General features: G+C 38.0%; 1 protein-coding gene across 2 annotated transcripts in view; it reads left to right on the forward strand.

Annotated features, from left to right (window-relative positions):
- The first annotated feature begins 1,672 nt into the window (after positions 1-1,672).
- The window catches only part of PIGG (phosphatidylinositol glycan anchor biosynthesis class G (EMM blood group)), a 78,316-nt gene continuing 55,545 nt past the window's right edge, over positions 1,673-24,443 (forward strand). The window contains exons 1-8 of one of the 2 annotated variants that reach the window (XM_026672995.2): positions 1,673-1,884; positions 9,801-10,006; positions 10,691-10,900; positions 13,359-13,547; positions 14,327-14,471; positions 15,333-15,545; positions 18,145-18,362; positions 21,363-21,641. In XM_026672995.2, coding sequence (XP_026528780.2) covers positions 1,731-1,884; positions 9,801-10,006; positions 10,691-10,900; positions 13,359-13,547; positions 14,327-14,471; positions 15,333-15,545; positions 18,145-18,362; positions 21,363-21,641 — 1,614 coding nt within the window. In that variant the 5' untranslated portion in view covers positions 1,673-1,730. The remainder of the gene's footprint in view (positions 1,885-9,800; positions 10,007-10,690; positions 10,901-13,358; positions 13,548-14,326; positions 14,472-15,332; positions 15,546-18,144; positions 18,363-21,362; positions 21,642-24,443) is intronic. The other variant, XM_087957449.1, reaches the window with a different exon arrangement.

A 24,443-nucleotide genomic window follows, 5' to 3' on the forward strand; every position in this document is an offset into this window, starting at 1 on the left:
GTAATTGTGTAATTATAATGATGAAACTTTGACTTTGATCTGCAGCTGCAAGTACATATGGAATTATTCTTTATTTTTTCCAACTCTATAAACGTCTTTATGCTAAACTCTGAACCTTGGTCTTAATCCATTTTACACATTCCATTTCAATAACCACCTCTCCCCATGTGCTTCTTATTTTCCGCTGAAAACAAATCCCAAAGGAAGAGCATGTATACATCCAAACTAAACTGTGTTGTTTCTCTGTATCAGATAATATATGTGGGTATGTGCATAATTCTTTCTTTCTTTTTTTCTTTCCCTCACAGCCTTTTTTCTTTCCCTCACATAAACTGTTTCAACTCTCTCAAAACGACGCTATTGAGCACTGCACACCAGAACAACTAGACAGAAGAACAGTTTTTCCCCCAAATGCCATCACTCTGCTAAACAAATGATTCCCTCAACACTGTCCAACTATTAACCAAGTCTGCACTACTATTACTATTAACCGGGGTGGGATATGACAGGGTTAACTACCGGTTCAGGATTTATGAGGTTCAGTGATTTATGATGTGCTTTCCTGCAAGCTGCAAGTGCAGGCCTGTAAATCGTCATTAGCGTGCTGAGTGCAGAGAAGCAGCCTTTGAAACAGCCCTCTTTTCCTGCTTTTTTAACTGCAGCTGTGCCTCGTTCGGCAGCTGAAGTTGAAAAATCAGGAAATAAAGATCAGGTAAGAGCCCAGGTGGGTGGGTGGGCAAAAACATCAGCAGACATAGAACCAGTTCTATGTTGCTGCTCTTCAGAGCTACCGGTTTTACAGAGGTGGACAGAACCGGTAGAAACCCACCCCTGCTATTAACCTTCTCATCACTCCTTATCACCCATCCCTTCCCACTTGTGACTGTATGACTGTAACTTTGTCGCTTGTATCCTTACAATATATATTGACTGTTTCCTAGTATAATTTGATTGTTTATTGTACCGTATGACTATTATTAAGTGTTGTACCTTATGATTCTTGACTCTTGACGAATGTATCTTTTCTTTTATGTATACTGAGAGCATTTTCACCAAGACAAATTCCTTGTGTGTCCAATCACACTTGGCCAGTAAAGAATTCTATTCTATTCTACTCTATTCTATTCTATTCTATTCTATTCTATTCTATTCTATTCTATTCTCTCTCCCTCCGTTTATTTATTGTGTATTAGAGGTGGAGACCCTTTGAGAACTGAATGCAACGAAATTTCATTTTAATGTATGCCAATTAATGTACAAAGTAACAATAAAGTTATTCTAAGTCTCTAACTTCTAAAGGCCAACATGCACAAAAATCCAAGCAATTGTAACGCTACCTATAAATATTCAACTATATAGGTAGGACCTGCATCTAGAAATTGATGGGTTATATAGTAACTAGGGTAGACCGAGTGGATTCTATCGATCGCCAAGGCGATGCCGCAAAGGCTTTCTGGGACATGTAGTCCGCTCATACTTCCTCTTTTCAAAGCGTTCTTCCCTCAGTGCGGTGCTCGAGCGGCTAAGTTACCGCGGATTGGACAACCGCTGGCCAATCAGTGCGCAAGCAAAGCGTTTTGGGCCTATTATGATTGCCTGGCTTTTCAATTCTATCCTTATTTGCCGCCTGCTTCGGTCGCCGGAGGGAGGTGCAGCGGGCAGGTGTGTCCCTTTCCAGCTTACCTTCCTTCCGGATTCACCTGCCTGTCCGCCTGCGCTGGAGTTGAAGGATGCGGCTGCGCTCCGGGGTCTTTGCTTCTTTCTGCCTGGCGGTGCAGGCCTTGGGCGTGGGGCTTTTCCTTAGAGGCTTCTTCCCGGTGCAGGTCAGATCGTTGTTTCCGAGCGGGACCTTCGGCCAGGTGCCCGCAGAGCCTCCTAAGACAGGTACAGCGTCTCTCCCTCGTTCGGGTTGGGATCTCGCCAAGAAAGGCGAGATGTGGGCGGGTCGCTCAGAGGAGATAGGCAGACCCCTTTCAAAGCGGGACGGGGAAAAAAAAATCACCCCTCGCTTCTCTCCATGGCATATCGCCTCTCCAGTCTGCCAAGCAAAACAAGAGGGGGCGAGTGAGATGCTCCATCAAGCTTGAACTTCTCTTTGTGGGTGGTTTCGTGGAGTGGCGGTGGTCTAATTCGAGACAGGTCCCGCAATTCAGAAAAAGAAGCGCCCAGCTTTTTGCAAGGAGTTTTGAGGCATTTGCACTTGCAGGGGGCAACCTCTGCCTCCTCTCCAACTCCTCTTGCAGGTTGCATGGGCTTTAGTAGTGTTTGTTGGACCATGAGTGGCCCAGCCTTGGTTGCTACCCTATGCTGCTCGGAGAGGAAGGAGGCATCAGGAAACCTACCTGCCTGGCAGGTGAAATAAACAGTTGGACAGAGGTTTTGTCAGAACAAAAAGTTGTGTGGTTTGCCCTTTTCGTGGCAGAATGCCTTCCTTCTTTTCTTCAGCAACAAGATGGGTAGGATTATAGGGCCAAAATGAGGAAGAAGAAACAGTAGGCTTTATAATCCAAAAGTGAGTTATGTAAATAATAATAATAATTAATAATTAATAATAACAACAACAACAACAACAACAACAATCTTTCCTAAACACTTGGGAAGTGTTTGACTGGTGGTTTGTGATACGAAACCCAGCATAGTTATCTCATTTGATGTGTACACTGTCATTTTTGTGAATAATAATAATAATAATAATAATAATAATAATAATAATAATAATAATAATAATAAATAATACAAACAACTGGACCACTGCTTGAACACCATTGGCATTGACAAATTTGCCATCAGTCAATTGCAGAAGGCAGCTTTACTTGGAACAGCTTCCATCCTGTGGCCATATCTGTAACACCATCAAACATCCAGATTTGCCTATCCCAGGTCCTTGGTAACGACTTGATAGGTAGGCAAAAATGCCGAACCCAGTCTGAACATCTGGTTGACTGTGCGATGAATCATAATCATAATATGTGCCATGCCAGTGAATAATGTTATGTGCCATGCCAGTGAATAATTCCAAAAGTTATTCAGGCTAGGGAGAGAGGAGGTAAGGGAGCAGAGGCCTATTTGGTTAGCTTACTGTATTGCCAACTATTCAGATTGTGGCATATTTTAAAATAAAAGCAATAAAATGGAAATAAAAGCCTGTGATGCTAAAAATCAACAGCGAAAGTCTTGCTTGAAAGGGTGGTAGAAGGGCCATTTTAAAATGGTTGGTGCACTACTCAACTCAATGGCTTGAACCTGGATCACCACATGATGAGCCTGTAACAAATATAAATGAAGCTCATGGAGGTCCTTGCAAGTCACCTGAACAAAATTCCTAGAGACCTTGAACATTAATAATTAGCATTTTGATTTCAGTTACAAAGTATCCGGTAGTCAAAATGATGTTTTTAGTATGTGTATAATGTGATCTCTTTGAATTCTAAGACTAGCTGAGCTGTTGAGTTCTGTACCAGTGGAAACTTCTGATCTAGATTCCAAAAGAAGTTTTGTGGAACATTTACAATACTGTACTCAAATGTTGATATTATCACTATATATGGCTACTTTCCTTGGGGAAAAGAAAAATGGTCTCTCTCTTCAAAGTGATGATGAACAAGGCTGAGGGCCATTTCCTCTGTCTGGGGACCTGGTCCAAGTCTAGTTTCAGGTCACTTTGAACTACATACGTTGTCTTTTTGAGAAAGTAGGATCTAGTTTAAAATGAGATCTATTACTTCTCTGGAAATGTATAATTGGTCCCATTTTATGACCTTTCTTGGCACAGTTATTAAGTGAATCACTGCAGTTAAGTTTGTAGCATGATTGTTAAGTGAATCTGGCTTCCCTATTGACTTTGCTTGTCGCAAAAGGGGATCATATTTCCCTGGGACACTGCAGCAATCATAAATTTGAGTCAGTTGCCAATGTGACCATGGGGATGTTGCAATGGTCATAAGTCTGAAAAATGGACATAAGTTACCTTTTTCAGTGCAATTGTAACTTTGAATGGTCACCAAATGAACTGTTGTAAGTTGAGGACTACCGGTATAGTTATTGAAAAACAATCTGCAAAAAGATAAAGTGTTGCTAATTCAAACTTCCTCTTTTGGTTTCCAGCAAAAGTTATTTGTTAGACTGGTGAATGCAGTTGCAGCCATGTAGGTCTCAGAAGCCAGGCTAAAACTAGTCAGTGTTATCTGCTGCAGGATGTATTTAATTTACGTAGCTAATCAGAAAAGCTTAATTTAAAGATTTTGATCATAATGTATTCAGTAGCCTGGAAGTTTCTATAATGATAGTTTCTAATAAAAGCACAGTCTTGTTTGAAATAGTTTGAATATATGCTCTTCAATACCTGTAGTAAGACTTGGTTTTAGAAGCATATTTATTCACAATGCTTTTATGCAACACCAATCAGTTCAATCTTTGTAAGTGATTTACAAAGCAAAAAATATAATAGCAGCATCCAGGTACGCTAAAGTGTCACATATATATGATTATTGTCACAGAAAGCAATTTTATCAACTTTAATTCAGATTAATTTTCATCAAAAAGGAATGACCAAACAGATACCTATAGGGAAATCATTAGAAATTCATTAGGAATTTCATTAATTGTTGTGGGTGTTTGAAATATTTTGTCCTGATATATGCAAGGAAAAACCATACCACTTTTTAAATTATCCTGGATCACCACAAATTCTTTATTCATTTATTCATTTTTGTTAGTAATTGTTGATTCATTCAGCACACATTCAAAGAATTGAGCAGGATTCATAATATAGAAAAACTTCTTTATCTACAAAAATATAAAAATTACCCAATACAAAATTGATATCTCAATATTTCCCAACAAAAATTGCTAATGGTTCAAGAATCAAGTCTTAAACAATTCAGAAAATGGGTAATAGGTGCCAAATTATAAACCACTTGGTCCTAAAATAAATTGATTTTGTAGAAAATAACTTTCCATGTTGGCAGCATATAGTAGAATTACAGAGTTGGAAGGATCCTATGAAGTCATCAAGTCCAACTCTTTATTGCACGGTTCACTACACCATCCCTACTAGAAACCTATCCAGTCTATCTTTGAAAACCTCCAGGGAAGGAGAAGAAATCACTTTGCACTAACCAATTTCATTGATTGACAGCTCTTACATATAAAAACGTCTTCTAATGTCTAATCTGTATCTACATCCATGAAGTTTCCTTTCTTTAGTTCTAGATTTACCCACTGTAGGAAATAGTAATAAGTCTGGATCTCTACATTGTGATTTCTCTTCAGATTTAAAGACAGCTATAATGGCAGCTAGAACTGTTCCCCAAAATTTGACATGTTCTGATGGAAGTAATAGCTCTTAACTTTCCTGTGTAATTTCTACTGTCTCACTAATGCCAGCTCTTCTATTTCCTATCTCTTCCATTGTATTCTCTCTAGAATAGGGGTGTCAAACTTGCGTCATCAGGGTGTCATCATGTGACATATCGTGACTTTCCCTCCCTTCACTAAATCGGGTATGGATGTGGCCAGTGTGTGACGCATCTGGCCCACCAGCCGGGAGTTTGACAGCCCTCCTCTGGAATCTTGGATCACTATGCTACCCAGAATGCATCTTTTACAAGGCAATAGCTATCTCTTGTATGTATTCCCTAGTCTTGCATGCCTCTGAGATTAAGCGGGCAAAGGCAAGAACAAAAGTGAGGTGGTAGCATTTACTCACTCACCTGTCATCTTTTAGATAGACGGACCTGCTCCTTATTACTATATCTTACAAGAGGCAGAGGAGATAAGCAGTTGGAAGCATTGGCTGTTTCTGATAATCACATTTTGCTTGCTTTTAAGCTGAGTAAAAGGCATGCTGTGTGTGTCCTCTGGGATTGGGTCAGGTGGGACCTCACACTTTTCAAGGGCTATTGCATATCAACAACAATGCCATGAAGATGATGGAGCTTCAGCAGCTGTTGAAGAATGCAAATGCTTGAAATACCTCTGAGAATAAACCACTAATAATACTGTTTTAGCATATTCCTAGTGCTACAGCCAAAGGTATACTAGTTCTCCCTCAAGAGACTTTGGAATTCAGAGTAAAATAAGTAAGAAAACAATTACTTGAAGTGTTTAGCCTTCACTTAATTGCTGAATTGGCTACATTTTAATTTCTCACATCATTAAATAACAGCAGAATCTTGGACTGATGATTTAATTCTGGCCTATGTTCCTTTTTACTTAAAACTGCTTATTAACTGTTTAGGGGAAAAAATCCTTTGGATTGTTCTAAATAATGTTTTTCTTTCCATTAAAAGGTAAATTTTAAGAGTCCTTACTACTAAGTGACAAAGTTCTTATACAGCAAGGTGCTTAAAAGTTTGTGAACTCTTTTGAATTTTCAATATTTCTGTATATACAGTATATGACCTAAAATATGACTTGTTCAAGTCCTAAAACTTGCTATTCAATGGAGGGATGTTGGTGGGCTTCCTTGCATAAATTGCTCGCTTTAGGTCTTTTCACAAAATTCCTATAGTGTTGAGGTATTCCCCGTTAGGAGAACGAGTGCACTCAGGGAAATATAGTGAGAGTGGTGATGAATAACACACAACCAGCACACAGATACACTGAATAGTAAATGGGTAAACAAAGTCCAACAAACAGTCCAAATCATACACGATTAAAGCAGTTAGTATTCAAAACAATCAGTCCAGGGATAATCCAAAAACAAAGTCCTTTTCTTTACCAGTATCTTAAACAAAGTTCAGTAAACGGAGTTTGCAAACAGTTGCAAGACTCACAGCAATTCAAGCAGAATGATGATCAGGCAAAAGGCAAAAAGGAAGCAAAGGAAATGCAAAAAACCCAAACAAACCAGGTTTCTGGCTCCATCTTATGGCCATTGGAGGAACCTCAGCCAATCACAATTATAGCATTCTCTTAAAGATACAACAGTATTAAATGACTATCCTGGTTTATATATTGCCAACCCAACTGTTAGGTGACTATCATTCCTAACATATAGGATTCAGGTCAGGACTTTGACTTGCCAATCCAAAATGTTAACTTCTAATTTAATCATGTGGTTATGCAATTTTGGCTTACTATCTTGCTGCATGACCCATTTTCTCTTAAGCATTAGTTCAGGAATAAATACCCTGACATTTTCTTGTGGAATTTCGTGGTACAATTCAGAATTCATAGTTTTCATCAATGGTGGTACACTATTTTTGTCTGGAAGGACAAAGCAAACCGAAACCATGATATTGCCACTGTCACTTTTTGCTGAGAGAATAAAGTTCTTATGCTGGAATGTAATGTTTTGCCTTTTGTGAACACTTTTCATTCAAGCTGAAAAATTCTATTATGATCTCATCCCTCTGCAAAACATTTTTCCAATAAAATTCCAGTTTATCTATGTGGTCTTTCACAAACTGTAAATAGGCAGCAATGTCCTTTTAGGAGAGCAATGTCTTTCTCCTTGCAACCCTGCCATGCACACTATGTTGTTCAATGTTTTTCATGGTGAGGTTATGAACACTGGCATTCATCAACGCAAGAGAGGTTTTTAGCCTTAGATATGATCCCGGAATTCTTTAAGATTTCTGGAGTATCACCCCTTGCTTTTGGTGTGATCTTGGTTGCTCAACCACTCCAGGATAGAGTAACGATAGTGTTGAATTGCCTCCTTTTGTATACAATCTGCCCCGCAGCGGAGTTTGGTAGTGTTTAACCTCTTTGGAAATAGTTTTGTAGCCTTTTCCAGAACATCAGTATCTGTTTTTTTGGAGGTCCTCAAATATCTCCTTGTTTGAGCCATAACACATTTCCACATACCTGTGTTGTAAAGACCAGACTTTGATAGTAAAAAACCAAAATTATGTTTTGTAAATAATGCAGGATCTCCATTACAAACTTACAAACTTGACTCTAATTTCTCTTTCAAATAAACTGATAATCCTAGAGGTTGACATACTTTTGCCATACACAGATATGTAACTTTGGATTATTTTTCACAAATAAATGAGCAAGTTATATTGCCTTTTTGTCATTTGTTTAATCAAATATTTTTAATCTAGTTTTAGGACTTGTTCAGAAAACAGATTTTAAGAAACACTATGGATATTTTCCTTACTGTACAGTTCTAATTTTGTATACTTTCTCCCAGGTATAGGCATCATTGAGGCTTCCTGAAAATTGACTTTATGCTTTTCTGGGATAGTAACAATTCTGCATGAATTCTGCAATGCTTACCATCTTTGTTGAAATGTATTTGTTTACAATCATGTCTACTGGCAGTGCAGGTAGAACAAAGTTGGCAAGAGATTATTGCAAATCAACGAAATGTTCCAAATGAATTTAAATGCTGAAAACAATAATTTGGAAAAATTATTGGTTCAGCAACAATAAATAGTAAAATTTCTGATATTTATTGTGGACAATTATTTTGGTTAGTTGGGACATTGGTCAGGTGGGTTTAGATTAATTTGGCATTTTTTATTCTTCCCTTTCTATCACCTTTGTTACCCAAATGCATAAATTAAAAAAAACAAAACAGTGCCCTTTCACTAGCTGGAATGTATGTGTAGAAATTCTGCAACTAAATGGGAGTTTACTTGCAGACAGCCATGGGTGGTGTTCATAGGTCTGTTGTTCTACAGTGCTTTGGCTCTTAATGGTGCTGTATTCATCCTTTCCATGTGGCTCCTAATTCTAAGGGTTGTTTAAAAAATGTTTCATTGTGTTGATTTGTAAAGTAAACCGCACCAAACTTGATTGCAGGAAATACGACTTCAGCAATAGAGTGGTCAATGTCTGGAATACTCTACCCGACTCTGTAGTCTCTTCCCCAAACCCCAAAAACTTTAACCTTAGACTGTCTACTATTGACCTCACCCCTTTCCTAAGAGGTCTGTAGGGGTGTGCATAAGCACACCATCGTGCCTACCGTCCCTGTCCTATTGTTTCTCTTATTCTTTTATTTTTCTTATATGTACCCATTTCATGTATTCACAACTATGTATACACTTATACTTATTATCTTGTAAACAATTGGCAAATCAAATAAATAAATAAATAAATAAATAAATAAACCTACAAAACTCATTTTTCTTTTCGTAGGCTCTTTAAATTGTTGTCAAATATATTAGTTCCTAGTAGCCTCAGGAAGAAGATGCTAGATGTTTATCTGATCATGTATCTAATGCACTGATGGCGCAAACCTATGATATGTGTCACTGGTGATGCAACCTAACATTTTTGGTTGCATGCCATGTGTCTGAACCGTCTGGAAGTTAGAAGAAGATCTGGCTTTTGTGTCTCTCTCTTAACCTCTGAGAAAATCAGATCAGCATTTTTGAACAACTTTCTGAAGTTCCAGAGGTCCCACGAGAGCAGAGTCCTTTCATGCAACTTCTAGAAAGCCCAGAGAGGTTGAAACAGCAACTCTCTGCCAACAAATAAGGAAGAAAACTACAGGTGTTATTTATGGATCGCATACTGAGTTTCTACAATATCTTGTTCACAGTTCACTACCTTTCTTATAGTTTTTTCCCCTCTTGCCATATTCTTCTCTGTTGTTTTTCTCGTGATTTAAGTTATTCAGAAACTAATACTGACATAAGCAGGAATAATTTTTTGTTGTTGGAAATGAGACAAATTACAGCTGTCAGAATTAAAATTGTGACCATCAGTTATGGCTTGTTGATTCCTGACCCTAAAGATATTTGTAGAAAATGTTGGACATTGAGGTCAGTACGCATGAAGACTTAGTCCTAGCTTGGATTAGTATCTCATGTGATTTTCCCCCGCTTTTCTTTTTTTAGAAGACAAATCAGAATGGACCATGACGATCCCACCAATTTTTAACAAAGTAGTTATAGTGTTAATTGATGCCTTGAGAGATGACTTCGTTTTTGGTTCAAAAGGTCTAAAGTTCATGCCGTATACAACAGACCTGGTGGAAAAAGGAACAACACATGCTTTTATAGCAGAAGCCAAGGCACCTACTGTCACTATGCCTCGAATTAAAGTAAGTTCTGGTATCTTGGAAATGTTTCTTGACAAGTGATAGTTGTCTTCTGTTAAATCTATACGTTGTACATTTCATAAAGCAGTATGCTTAATAATGCTTACTGCTGAAACATGTTCTTTTTGACAACAGGAGTTTTTTTTCTCTCAGAATGTGATGATACATTCTGCTACGATGTTTGAGGTGAGTGAAACAGTGGGGGAAAAAAAATTAAGGTACCATAGTATTGAATTCAGTACTTTCAGTCCTGCCACCTGTACAGGTAGTGCTTGACTTATGACCACAATTGAGCCCATCATTTCTGTTGTTAGGTGGGAATTTGTTAAGTGAGTTTTGCCCCATTTTACAACCTTGCTTGCCACAGTTGTTAAGAAAATCACTGCAGTTAATAAGTTAGTAACCTGGTTGTCAAGTGAATCTGGTTTCCCCATTGACTTTGCTTGCCAGAAGGTTGCAAAAAGTGACCACATGACTTTGAATGGTCACTGAATGAACTGTTGTAAGTCGAGGACTACCTGTACTGAACTAAGGGTAGCCATTTGCTTAAAGGCATTGACTGTCTACAGTATATATGCATACACATACAGAAGTGAGTCCTTATCCAGTGTCAGATTTTAGGTTCTATTGAAACTTCACCTAATGCTTGATCCTTCTCTCCTTTCCTTTTGGTGGATCCCTTCACAGGCACTGATGACTGGTAGAATCCCAGGTTTCATTGATGTAATCATGAACCTTAACTCTCCAGCTTTGAAGGAAGACAACTTAATATGGCAGGCCAAAACTGCTGGGAAAAGAATGATTTTCTATGGTGATGATACCTGGATTAAGCTGTTTCCAAAGCATTTTGTTGAATATGATGGGACAACATCTTTTTTTGTCTCAGACTACACAGAGGTAAGTCACCGCCTGGGAGTGGCTGTAAGAATATATACAGTATGTTTGCTTGTATGCATTAACCATTGATGCAAATGTTTTATTGCATATATTATATGCTGGTCAGAGTGTGTGTGTGTGTGTGTGTGTGTGTGTGTGTGTGTGTGTATGTATTATATATATATATATATATATATATATATATATATATATATATATATATATATATATATATATGGACTGTTCCCATCTGGTCCCACTATGTACCTCCCTGTCGTCGGCAGATCAAACCAGAACTGAAACATATATATATATATATATATATATATGTATGTATGTATGTATGTATGTATGTATGTATGTATGTATGTATATATATTTTAAAAGCACAACTGTAATGACATGGGAAAATACCCAAACAAAGCTGAAATCCATACATATAAATACCTGTGAAAACTTAAGAAAACACACACACACACACACACATATATATTTTCGTAGATTTTCACAGGTACAGATTTGTAGGTCTAGGTGTGTTCAGGTCTTTTCCCGTGTAAGATTAAGAGTATCTTGGTGATGTTTCGGCGAGATCCCACTCGCCATCCTCAGGCTGGTGCTTTCGGCTTCGTGCCAGTGCAAGCAGTGTGTGATCGGAGCTGCCGTCTCTCTATAAATACTGAGGGGTGGTGGTGGTGGTGTGCTGGGCTGGTTGGCTGTGCTGCTGCCTCTTGATTGGTTGATGGAGTTGTTGTTGGCATAATGGGCTGTGTGATGGCCTTGTGAGTTTTGTTGTGGAGATATCCTGGATCTTGTGCTTTAATTTCCTGGGTCGTTTGTGTTTTGATCTCTTTTCCATTAGCCTCCTGTGTTGTAACGGCTTGGGTAATGGCTTGTGTGGTGACCTTGTAGGTTTTATTGCTGTGGTATCCTTGGTCTTGTGCTGTGATTTCCTGGGTCGTTTGCTGTGTTGCAACTTCTTGAGTTCTTGTGATGTAATTTCCTGAGTTTTCTGATGTGATATCCTGAGCGGGTGGCTGTGATGTGGCATTCTGGGTTTTGGTCTGTCTTTGAGTTTGGGGTCTGGGTCTGTGTTCTTGGCGTATGTCAGCTTGTTTGATTTTGGGGTCGGGGGGAGCGACAGCTGGCGAAGCAGCTGTGGTCTGGTTTCTGGAAGGTGGTTGTCCTTCGTTTATAGGATGGGTTTGGGCCTGGGTCTGATGAGGGGGATTGGCAGTGGTGTCCCGTGTTGTTTTGGGTCTGGTGTTGGTTTTCGTGGCTGGGACTCGTTTGTTGGTGAGGGCTAGTTTCCAGATGTCTGGTAGGCATCTACTAGAACCACTACTTTTTTCTTTATTTTCTTCTTTATTTTCTTTATTTTACACAATGTTCATCTCACCTAGTTACCTAAATTATACAGATCACATAAAATATATGTCTTTTTAAAAATCCTTTTCATGGCTCAGGTTTTTAAAATTGTCCCCACTGTCATAAACTCTCAATGAGAGATTAGCAATAGAGTGCCAAACAGCATGGTTAATAGACCTAGAATGTTGTAGCTATGTATCTTACCATTTTTGAGAATGTAATACTTAACTACTTAGAACAAACCAAAGAGAAAAAATGTATAGGATATTATTGCAGATGGAAATAGGATATTCACCCAATGCTTTAAAGCAGGGGTGTCAAACTCAAGGCCCATGGGCCGGATCTGGCCTGTTGGGTGTTTAAATCTGGCCTGCAGGCCCACCATAGAAACAGTGAAGGACCAGCCTGTGGTGCCTCTGCCAGGGAGCCCAGATGGGCCACGTACAGCCTCTGTTTTCACTGGCAGAGGACTTCAGAAGGCATTCACAGACGAAAATGGAGCCTTGATAAGTGATGTTGAGCTGGCCAGACCCCTTGACCATATCCCCTCCCCCCTGAGGTCAAAGACAACCCTGATGTGGCCCTCAGTGAAATCGAGTTTGACACCCCTGCTTTAAAGGAAGCTTATGAACCTGTTCTTGGTATGTTCTCCCCCCTATACAGAGGATACTTTGGTAGAAATTGTTCAAAGTGAGTAGATTCACCTCAGCCTCAATGTAAGTGTGACTAATGAACTGACTAACAAACCCAAGTAATTGAGGACTCCGAGGCTAGGATCTTCCTTAAATAACTCCTTTATTGGGTACATTTAAGCGTGCTGATATAATATACCCAATAAAGAAATTATTTGAGAAAGACCCTAGCCTTGGAGTCCCGATTTGCTTGGGTTCCTTAGCGAGAGCCTTGACAATAAGAGCTGCAGAAGGAGATTATGTATCACTGGTCCTTGACTTCAGTTGGCTTTTAGCTTTGAGCTAAACAGGAGATCATTACATTGTACGCACCCCTTTCCATCAGAACATTTATATTTAGAAGACCTGTTAATTAATTCTGCATACCATATGAGTAAAATAGGTGATGACTTAATATATCGCTGCTTTTCTTTCTCACTAAGGTTGACAACAATGTTACTAGACATTTGAATAATGTATTGAAAAGAGAAGACTGGGACATACTCATTCTTCACTATTTGGGATTGGATCATATTGGTCATCTGAGTGGACCAAACAGTCCTTTGATAGGACCAAAGCTTTCTGAAATGGATAACATTATCTCGAAGATTCATAAGTCTCTGCTCTCCAAGGTGAGATGTTTAAGTTTTGAAGATGCATTTGATCATGAAAACAGGAAGAAGATTTGAAGTTTCCTATAGATGCATTTTATCTTACACCCTGACCAAGTAAATGATCAATTGAGACCAAGTCTCATTGTGCTCATTGGGGTACATTTCTAGTTCTTAGTCCCAGGCACTTGGAATTGTCGACAAAGTGAAATGTGTTGATATTGTTTTTTTGAATACATTGGTTGTAAGATGTGCAGGAGATGGAAACAAAATTTTATTTCAAGCTCCGAAATGTTCTGTTGCATCATTTTGGTTTGGCTTTATTTCAGCAGAACAAAATTAGTAATGACTTGAATGCTTCATTTTTAACTTGGAAAAAAGTTGAAATGTAGGAAACTTTGGGGACCTGATAGGCTCTTAAGTTTTGTATTGATATAATATTAATGCATGTAATGCAAGGAATCTACATAAGCATATTTTTGAATGCATATTTGCATGTAGGAACTTGATATATTTGAGATGCATTCCGCTTAGCCAGCTTAAAGATTGTGAAAGTACTAGCCAGGTGGGATCTCATTTCTTATTTAAATAAATGGTGCTGTGTGAAATCCTAATAATATACTCCTAACAAGAATTGAGGGAGGTTGTTGCTGCGGTATCTTTGATCAGTTTACTTGGGTGTGTGGCAATCGTTCTTGAGAATCCTAATTTTTTGGCTCAAATCTGCGAGGCAAGGAACAGATTTGATAATGAAATGTTAAACTATTCCATTAAAACTTTGAAAATTTCTTCCGATTCAGGAACTGGAAAAAGGAACTTTGCCCAATTTACTTGTTGTATGTGGTGACCATGGCATGTCTGAAACAGGAAACCATGGGGGTTCCTCAGAAAGTGAAATTCGCACCCCCTTGCTTTTTGTCAGCTCTGCTTTTCAAAGAACAGGTGGTAAGAACTGGCTTTCTCTCTTAATAATATGATAGGTTCAATAAAGAAGTATCTGGCTATACCATTTCAGATTGTAAAGGTGGTGATGGTTTAAATGGTAGAATCTTCCATAACTCCATGAAAATCCATTGTCGCATTCTCCTAAATGTTGGAAAGACATTTATCTCAAAAGCCTTATCCCTTTTCTGTAGCGGAATTTTTTTAAAAATTCAATCTTCTGTGTAGTCCCAAATAATCAGAAGTACTATGTTCCAGAAACAAGTTGTGTGGTGAAAATTTGGCCTGAGGTATTTTTATCTGGAGAAAATTTTAAGTGTTTTAATGTATCTGCTAAATGGGCTATTAATAACTCCAGAAGCAATCAGTATATTAATATTTTAATGCAAAGTTTTTATGGCTAAAGGCACAAAGTGGTATCAAAAGAATAGCACACCATTCAGTGACATTATTAAAGCTAAGTGAATCCATTCTTTCTCAAAAGAATTGAAACACACACACACACACACGCACACACACACATATATTCAAATGTTTTAAAAGAAATACACATTCTGGATACCTTCTGGGTTCCCAATAGCCCCCTGCTTATGTCATCAATTCAATTACCTAGAAACAGTACTAACTTTTGAAATTTACGTGACGGTGGCAAGGGAGAGTTTGAATTTTACAGTACTTGAGGTCCTGCAAATGCTTGCTGAATCTTCCTGTGAAAAAAATAATGAGGAAAAACAGCTGTTATTTTGAATGCACTACGGACAGGAGAAAAATACTTATGGGACAGCATTTCTTCTGGTCAAGAAATTATATTTTGGGGAATGAGGAATAGATAAGCTTTAATCAATATTTTCTTCCTCTCTTTAGGTCCCCCAAAGTATCCAGAACTTATCCAACAGACTGATTTGGCTGTCACCTTAGCATTAGGACTTGGCTTGCCGATTTCAAGAAACAACGTTGGGAAGCTTCTGTCCCCTGTGATAGAGTGGAAGACAGCTAGAGAACAGCTACGGTTGTTGCATTTGAATGGTTTCCAACTCAGTCAACTTCTTAAAGGGAATGTTCCTACATATGAGAAAGGCAAGTAAGTTCAATATGTTCTGGTAATTAGTATGTTTTTATTTTCTCCCATGAACAATCATATATTATGGTACGAAGAAAGGAAGTAACATTCGGAAAATTAATAAGCAGCTTGCTTATAAGTGAATGAAGAGAAAAGAAAAACAAAAGTAAGAATTGGCTTTATAGCTAATTAAATGTTGATGTTAAATATCAATGAAATCTTTTAAGTCATGCTTCTAGGATAAGACAGCACACTGAATATATGTCTTATATCTGTGATGTAAACGTGCATATGGCACGTGTTAGCCAGGGATCACCAAGGTGGCTGGCTACCTCTGTGAAAGGAATTTTTATGGGTGGTGTTATCTTTACCCATGGGACGCTTGAATGCTGGTAGGCATTCGGGGGAGACTCCTTTCTTGTCCCTTCGTGCTTTATTCGCTCATGGGAATCGAGCCGCCAAGCTGCCGGCCTCAGCGGTGAGCAAGCCCAGAGTCTTACCACACGAGCCACCGTGGCCCCAGATATAATGTTATATCTGAAGGTATAATATTATTTCCACATTTATCATAATTTTAAAAAACTGAAATTCAACTTGGAGGTAAAAAAAACCTCCTGTCAACATTAGTCATAAATAGAGTGGGCATGTAGTGGGTATAAATAGACTGGGCATGTAGTTGATGCCTTCCTTATGAAGAGCGACTTTGTTTTCAAGTTATGCAAAGCTGTCATGTTTATTTGCAAAAGTGTGAATACACCCAGTATGACTCAGGTTTACAATATGGCGTCCCTAAGCGGTGGCCAGAAAATTGTAGTAAAAATAAACAAAAAAGAGGGAAAAAAGGAATTAAAAAAAGAAAAAAATGTAAAATTATTGCCTCCTACCCTTCTTTGTAGTGAATAATTATCCTCTTAACCAGCGGCCCCCAACCTTTTGGGCACCAGGGACTAGTTCAGTGGAGAAAGGTTTTTCCGTGGACTGACGGGGTGTGGTTTCAGATGTTGCCTGCATCCTGCAGATGGGGCTTCGCTTGATTGTGTGACCCAGTTTCTAGCATGCTGTGGCCCGATACCAGTCCACAGATCGGGCATTGGGGACCCCTGCTCTTCGCAATTTCACTATCTTCTTTGTTCCTTTGGAATCCTCAAATCCCAGAATCATCAATTCAGTCCTTACTTTCAACAAAAAGTCCATATAAGCTTTCAATCTTTCAGAAAGATATTTTGTCAGTTTTTTTTCCTCTGAGCAAGCTTCAGGTTCAGTTAATTTTATAATCTTTCACCCATTGTATTTTATTGATTTTCCAACTTTTTGAATAGAATAATCTTGCCATAGTTATATATAAATGTCACTTTCTTTATTTATTTTTCTAATTCCTTATCAATAAGACCCAATAGGAATAATGCTGGTTTTATTGTAATGTTGAGCTGCAGTATATATTTTTTTATCACTGAATGGATTTGCACCCAACATTGTTTTGCTTTTTTTAGTATTGAGTATTTCCTTCGTCACACAAAATTATACAGTATAGTAAGTCCCCATTTAATGTCGACTTGTTCAATAACTTTTCTTTGTTCAGCAGCATTGAACTAGGGGATTTATGATGCTGTAAGCCATCACAGTGTCCTTGCGATCACATAATTACAATCAGGTGCTTGTTTATGCCTCACAGTTATGACATTGCAGTGCCTTGCAATTATGCAATTGCCGTTTACAACCTTCACTGCTGGCTTTCAACAAACAAAGCCAGTAAGAAAGCCCGCAGAAGATTGCAAATGGTGATCACCTGATAATGGGACATTGTGAACGGGCAGGATTCACCTAAGAAGGGCAATTGGGATTGCTGCTATTGTAATGTGAACACATTGCTTAGTGATAGAGTACCCAGTCCCAATTACCATTGGTAAGTAACGACTACCTAGAAAGTTAGCTAACCCTGAATACCGTGTTTTCCCAAAGTACGACCTACTCCAAAAGTAAGTCCTAGCTTGATTTTACACATGTGCCCAATATAAGCCCTACTCCCAAAATAAGCCCTAATTAAGACTCAGTCCACTCCAGGGTGCACAGGTAAAAATTAAACTAGAGTAGGGATGGGTGGTGGTGGAGGTACCTTATTACTTACCTTCGGACAGTTGCAGCCAGGTCTCGCACACCCCGACACCTGCCTTGCTGCCCCATTTCTTCTGCAGCTGGCAAGGCTTTCCTGAAGGCCTCTGCAGCCAATAAGAGAGTTCTGCATCAATCTGGAGCTCTGTTATCAGCTGCGGAGGCCTTTGAGGCAAGACTTGCCGGCTGCAGAAGGAGTTCCTGAAGGCCTCTGACAGCGAAAAGGAGGCTGGGGCAACACACGCAAATGAGGTGAGTCAGTGGATGACATCCCCCCTGAAAATAAGACCTGGTGCCTTTTTTTGTGGAAAAAAAAATAAGGCAGGGCCTTATTTTCGGAGAAACACGAGTAAGTATTTGGGGCTATGGGTGATCTAGTCCACTGTTGTTCATTCTGGTAGTCATAAATTCAGAAAAACAACTGGTTAAACATTACGAGGAAAGCTTTAGTTTAAACTCTATATTAAAATATCATGTTCTATCTGCATTTTCATCTCTTATTATTAGATCCTGGATTTGAAATGTTTATGAAGGCAGAAAAAGCTCATGGGAATTGGATTCAATACTACGTGGACGGTAGTAGTACACAAGTTGTCATGAATTTGAGCAAGAAAATCATAAAACAATATTTGGAAGCTCTCAAGAGCCTGAGTTCTTCTTTAAGCCAGCAAGTAGCCCAGTATGACATATATTCAATGATAATAGGAATGATGATTGTTCTGGAGGTATGGAGCGATTTTATTATTATTATTATTATTATTATTATTATTATTATTATTATTATTATTATTATTATTATTAAAAGTTTTTATTGATTTTAACGACAAACAAAAACACAAAAAACATAAAACATAACATAAAAAACATCATCATTCTTCATATATTTACAGACAGTGTATCGGTTGGTTTACCACTCCTTATTGTGCATCCATTTCATAGTCATCATAATAATCATGTTACATAATAACTCATATTATCGATCAACAATTATATATCCTAATATCATTATTAAACAATCATTTGACTAGTCAAATGATTTTTTTATTTATTATTTATTGGTCTTAAAAGCCACCCAACTCCCAGTGTTTCTGAGTGGCTTCCATCTCCAAAAATAGGAAACAGTAAAATGAAAGAAAAAAGAAGTAGGTTTGGAAGAAAGAACCAGCGTCTCAAAAGGAAACTAATGTGATTGCCAGCCATCATAATCCCAGGCCTGAAAGCAGAGCCAGTTTTTCAGAGATTTGCAGAAGAGAATTATATGGCTCTCTTGTGTGGATAACTAAGCCTTACTTTGATAAAGCCACACATTTGACCTGTGACTTAATTTGCACAGTTTCGTGGTGTTCATACTTGGTATATGTTCTGAGCCAAACTTAACTCAGCACAAGGCTATCTGATTAGATGTAGGGTGGGGCATTTTATCCAGGTTCCCAGCAGTTGTAGATAACTTTTTTTTTTTCAGTGAACTTGGCAGGGAACCATTGTGTGGTGTGAGTTACTCTATGCAACAAAAAGCCCAGTAAAGAATAGAAACTATTGAATGGTCTTGTGATTGTTACTTTTACAGTAACTGATCTTTCCTCTTTTACCTTCATTTTTCTCCTTTCTTCCTCCTTCTTTTTTTTTTTTTAAAACAAGTTTTATTAATTTTCAAAACACACAAATTATCATTATTCATTACATGTTTAAACCTTTTTCCATTGTAAATTTAACAAGTCAGATAAATTATGATTCTGTTTTAAACCATTTCCATATAATATACCAAAACCTCTTATTCAATTTCTCTTTACTTCTCTTTACTCTTATTCAATATCATTATTATTATTTCATCTGATTCTTTCTGACTTAGTTACCATTATTCTCATTCTATATTTCTACAAGTTTTTACCAATTCTCCCCCAAAAAGACATATACACACAACACACAAAACATAAAAAAATCTTTTTGGAAAGTAACTTGGACCCAGGTGTCTCTCTCTTCATGGACTTCAATTATATTCATGCTCATCTTACATATCATTACTTATTTTATTTACCATTCTAAGCCTTCTATATTAACTTCTCCACATATTTCACACTTCTTAATACTACCTTAATTAATCATCTTAGTTTAAATCATTATATTTGTATCTTTTGTCCATTTTTATCATCCCTTTGTCTCATCCCTTATGAAAAAAAGAAAATCAGTTTCTCCTGAAATCATTAATCAGAGTATGATGCCTTTCTATCTCCCCCTAAGTTAATCAAATTAATCTTTAAAATAATATCTAATACCCAATCAGATTTTGCTTGGTACATTCTATCTAACTAGTACATCCAACACAATTAAGTGCATAATTAGACAATAAATCCAAATATTAAAAAGAAATACTATAATAAAAATTTTATAATAACATCAATACCATAATTTTATTAAACTCTTTAATTAAAACAATATTCTAAACCTCTCCTATTATTAAGTTTTAAAGCCAATCATTTTTAAACATTTTAACATTTTAATCTCTTATCAACTCTTAAACCATTGCAATACTACCATCTCATCTTATGTACCTTGCAAAATCTTTTGTTTTTTTTAAAAAAATTATACTTTATCCATTATCCCTTCTTTATTCGTTTCCCCCTCTTAATGAACCTTCATACAAACAAGCATAAACTTTACTTAGAGTTTGAACAGTACTAGGGAGGGAGGGAGGGAGGGAGGGAGGGAGGGAGGGAGAGAGAGAGAGAGAGAGAGAGAGAGAGATAAGGTGGGCATGGCCAATTCAATGTCACTCATGTCGGGCTCTTATGGCGGCCCAAGTGCTCTGCCAGTGAAAACGGGCTCCTAAGCTCCATTTTTGGCTGCGATGGCCTCCTGCAAATGAGGTGAAAATGGAGCTGGGGGAGGGAACATTGCACAGCTCTCGTGAGCTCTGTTTTCGGCTAGGATGGCCTCCTTCAACCGTCTGCCAGCAAAAATTGAGCTTTGTTTTTGCTGACAGAGGCACCACAGGCCAGTCCTTCACTATTTCCAGGGCAGCCCCACGGGCCAGATCTAAGCACCCTGTGGGCCGAATCTGGCCCCAGGGCCTTGAGTTTGACACCCCTGATCCAGACAGTTCCAGTATGGTAATGAAAGGTAATCCACCCCTAAAGCCACATACAGTTAACTCTCAACTTAAAACAGTTCATTCAGTGACCGTCCAAAGTTCAACAGCATTGAAAAAAAGTGATACTTAAGAGTGTTACAGCATCCTTGTGGTCATGCCATCAAAATTCAGATGCTTGGCAACTGACTCATATTTATGACGGCTGTGGTGACCTGGCGGTCATGTGATTCCCCTTTTGTGACTTTTTGAGCATAGTCAATGGGGAGGCCAGATTCATTTAACAACCGTGTGACTAATTTAAGTGCAGTAATTCACTTAGCGGTGGCAGGAAAGGTCTCAACATGGGGCAAAATTCACTTAAGGACTATCTCGCTTAGCAACAGAAATCTTAGGCTGAATTGTGGTTGTAATTCGAGGACTCCCTGTATTTGCTTGTTGCAAGATATTACAGAGGTATGTAAAAAGCTTAACAATACACAGTGTTACATGTTAATGGGTCTGCTTGATTTGCTGGATGGTTAGGGAAATGACCGGGTCAGGCTGCCCCCTACGTGTAATATGAGATAGTGTGTAATCTCTGCCTCTTGTTGAGTTGTAGACTAGATTTTGACTGTGTTTCTCTTTGTCCCCCACATAGGTGCTGTTCTTACTCTTACTGAGCCTTCCAAAAGCCCTGAGCAGCAAAGCTGAATTTCAGATGCCAAACTCATCCACGTGTTCTCTGATGTTCTTCTTGATGTGCCTTTTATGGAGTGCCATTCATGTAGTTGTGTGTACCTCCATGGAAAGTTTATGCTATTTTTGCAGCATTCCCTGGATTGTGGTAACTGGAGTTATCATCCTGGCTTCGGGGCTTTTTTGGGTCATAATTTCCCTTCTGGAAAGGCGGGTTATAAATTCAAGACAACCGTTGAAGGTAAAAAAAAAAAAATTACTGGAATGTAATATATAATTTCTTAGCTGTTGCTCATTTGTCTTTCCAGGGAAGATCTACATGCTATTCATTTTTCCTTGTGCCATTTTGCTTTCTGTCAGTCGCAATATCTTTTTCATGTTTCCTTAGGCCTTTATGAAAGGAGAAAACACAGACACTTTTCTCTGACAAAGAAGCTGGAGAAAGTTTGAACGACAGGGCAAAGTCTTAAGTTACTTTTTTCCTGCTTCCTTGGTTTTCAGTTTCAGATTTCAATATAAGTAGTTGTAGTGCCTGTTGTTTACAGATCAAATAATACATATGTAGATCAGTTCAGATCAAATTATTGCAGAATCATAAGGACTTTGGCTTCTCTCTAAATTGTGGGAAAAGTAACTCCTGGCGAATGGTAGCAATTAGAACATTAACATTGAGCCCTGCAATCTAATGTAGTCACCTTTTCCCTTTAAAAAAATATTTTTGTACATAATCCTTATGTTACGTGACCTCATCAGTCAACCTGCAATTGTGGATAATAGGCATTCTTTCTCACTGGTGAAATGTTAATTGGCATTTATACATGCAACATAAAAACAGCCAGGGCTTTCTCTGCAATTATTTTATAAATCTGAGCTGAATTATATCTTGATTCCTCTATAATCTGTGACCCTTCATGTTTATTAATTAATGTATAATAGGATACCTGCATATTATGCATAAAAATGTCAATCCCACTTACAGCCTCAATAATAGAACAGTTTTAATAATCATATTCCAATTTTTGTTTAAGAAAAAATCTCTTCAACCATCTTGCAGATTTGATTGGCAGGTTGCTACAAAAACAAGCAAGTGTTCAATTGATCACATTGATTTTGAACTGTTTGTTTTCGTATCATGGCATACTATATACAACGTGATATGGTAGAACAGAATAACTGAAATCAATTGTGAATTAATTCCCAACTAAATTTCTCTTATTTTAATGAGCTGCTTCATTTAATGGGCTTGCTGTTAATATGATTTGTGTGAACCCAATCCCAGTAATTTTGCAAACATTATTTTGGAATTCTCTACAACTTCTGTATCTCTCAAAATGATTGGCCTCTTTGAAGAAAGTGGGAAAATAATCTTGAAGATATAGTTATTGTGTTGTTGGATATTAAGATGTCATATCAAGTTGTTTCTGTGAAAAGTATAGGTTTCAGTAAGGATTCAAAGGTGAGTTAAGTTCTAAGGTTACTTTCATTATTTGAGTAAGGCCTTAGTCTTAAGCTTTTTAATGTGAAGGCTTGTTTTGAAAGCGTGCTTGTATCCATTTTGTAACTCACTCATTCTTTTCCAGTATGTTCTTATTTTTCCTTGACAATCTGGTGTACTGCATTGATCGTTGAGGCATATTTTGTTAAAGTAAGAACATCAAAAGGACCATTCTGAATTACACAAAACATTCGTCCAGTCTAGCATATAGGAAAGGCCATGTGTATAGGCAGTCCTTGACTTACAACAGTTCATTTAGTGATAGTTCAAAGAGTGGTGCAGTGGCCTAGAAGTGGAGCTCTCACCCCACGATCAGGAGGATGTGAGGTTGATCCTAGGTAGAGGCAGATATTTCTCTTTATGGGCACACTGGGAATATATCTGCTGAACAAAACTCCACATTGGTGACAGGAAGGGCATCTGGCCATTAAAGCACACCCCTAGCTCCATTCAGTTGCTCAAACCCGCAAGGGATTATGAGGTCCTTAAAAGACGATAATGATTTAGTGATAGTTCAAAGTTACAACAGCACTGAAAAAAGTGACTTACGACCATTTTTCACACTGATGATCATTGCAGCACCCCTTTGATTACATGATCAAAATCCGGCAGCTTGGCAACTAGTTCATATTTATGACGTTTGCAATGTCCCGGGGTCATGTGATCCCCTTTTGCAACCTTCTGACAAGCAAAGTCAGTGGAGAAGCCAGGTTCACTTAACAACCATGTTACTAACTTAATAAGTGTGGCAAGAAAGTGTGGCAAAAATGGGGAAAAACTCACTTAACAAATGTTTCACTTAGCAACATCAATTTTGGGCTCAATTGTGGTCATATGTCAAGGACTACCTATATTGCCTTCTTTTCTTTCAGAGTCTAATGCCCAGTTCTAGATACATTCCCAAATGTAGTGTATAGTATGTTGAAAGGATACTGTACAATGTGTAGTATACATTGTAAATTCAGGATGGCTATTTGGCGGTTCTTACGCCCTAAGCTGAGTTTGTGCATTGACAAATCCTGCTTATTTGCCTGCATATATTTAACAATTTCCTGGACATGTCTGCTTGTGAATGAGGTTGCGATCCTCATTCAGAAGTTAGAAATATTCTGAACTTAATTTTGAATTTGGATTTGTTACAGCTAGGAAGGCTTGCTGCTTAAAGGGTAAGATGTGGTTAGTTTTAATGATTAAATTATCGAAGCCTAAGTGTATTGTTCAGGAAGATTAGTTTCAGGATGCTGCTGGTAAGACTCTTGCACAGAGCTTCAAGGGGCATCTTTTAATCTTTGAGAGAGAAAAAAAAGATTCACTGCGTGAAAACTATTTCTTCCACTAATCCATGCATCCGATTTTATAATTGAGCAAATAATAAGTTTTGAAGTGGCATTTTCCAGATTGTAGTTTAACTGGATGAAATGTACCGTTTTTAACAAGCGGTTTATGGAAAACTGCCTCAAAGATAATTTCATATAAAAGCAGTATATTACAAAAACTGTAATAAGAGGAAAAGGGAGAAAGGAATGCAAGGTCTTAAATTTGGAGCCT

This window comes from Notechis scutatus, chromosome 2 (assembly GCF_049901735.1).
Source record: "Notechis scutatus isolate UNSWTSFEM ecotype Mainland chromosome 2, rNotScu1.2, whole genome shotgun sequence".
Classification (NCBI taxonomy): domain Eukaryota; kingdom Metazoa; phylum Chordata; class Lepidosauria; order Squamata; family Elapidae; genus Notechis; species Notechis scutatus.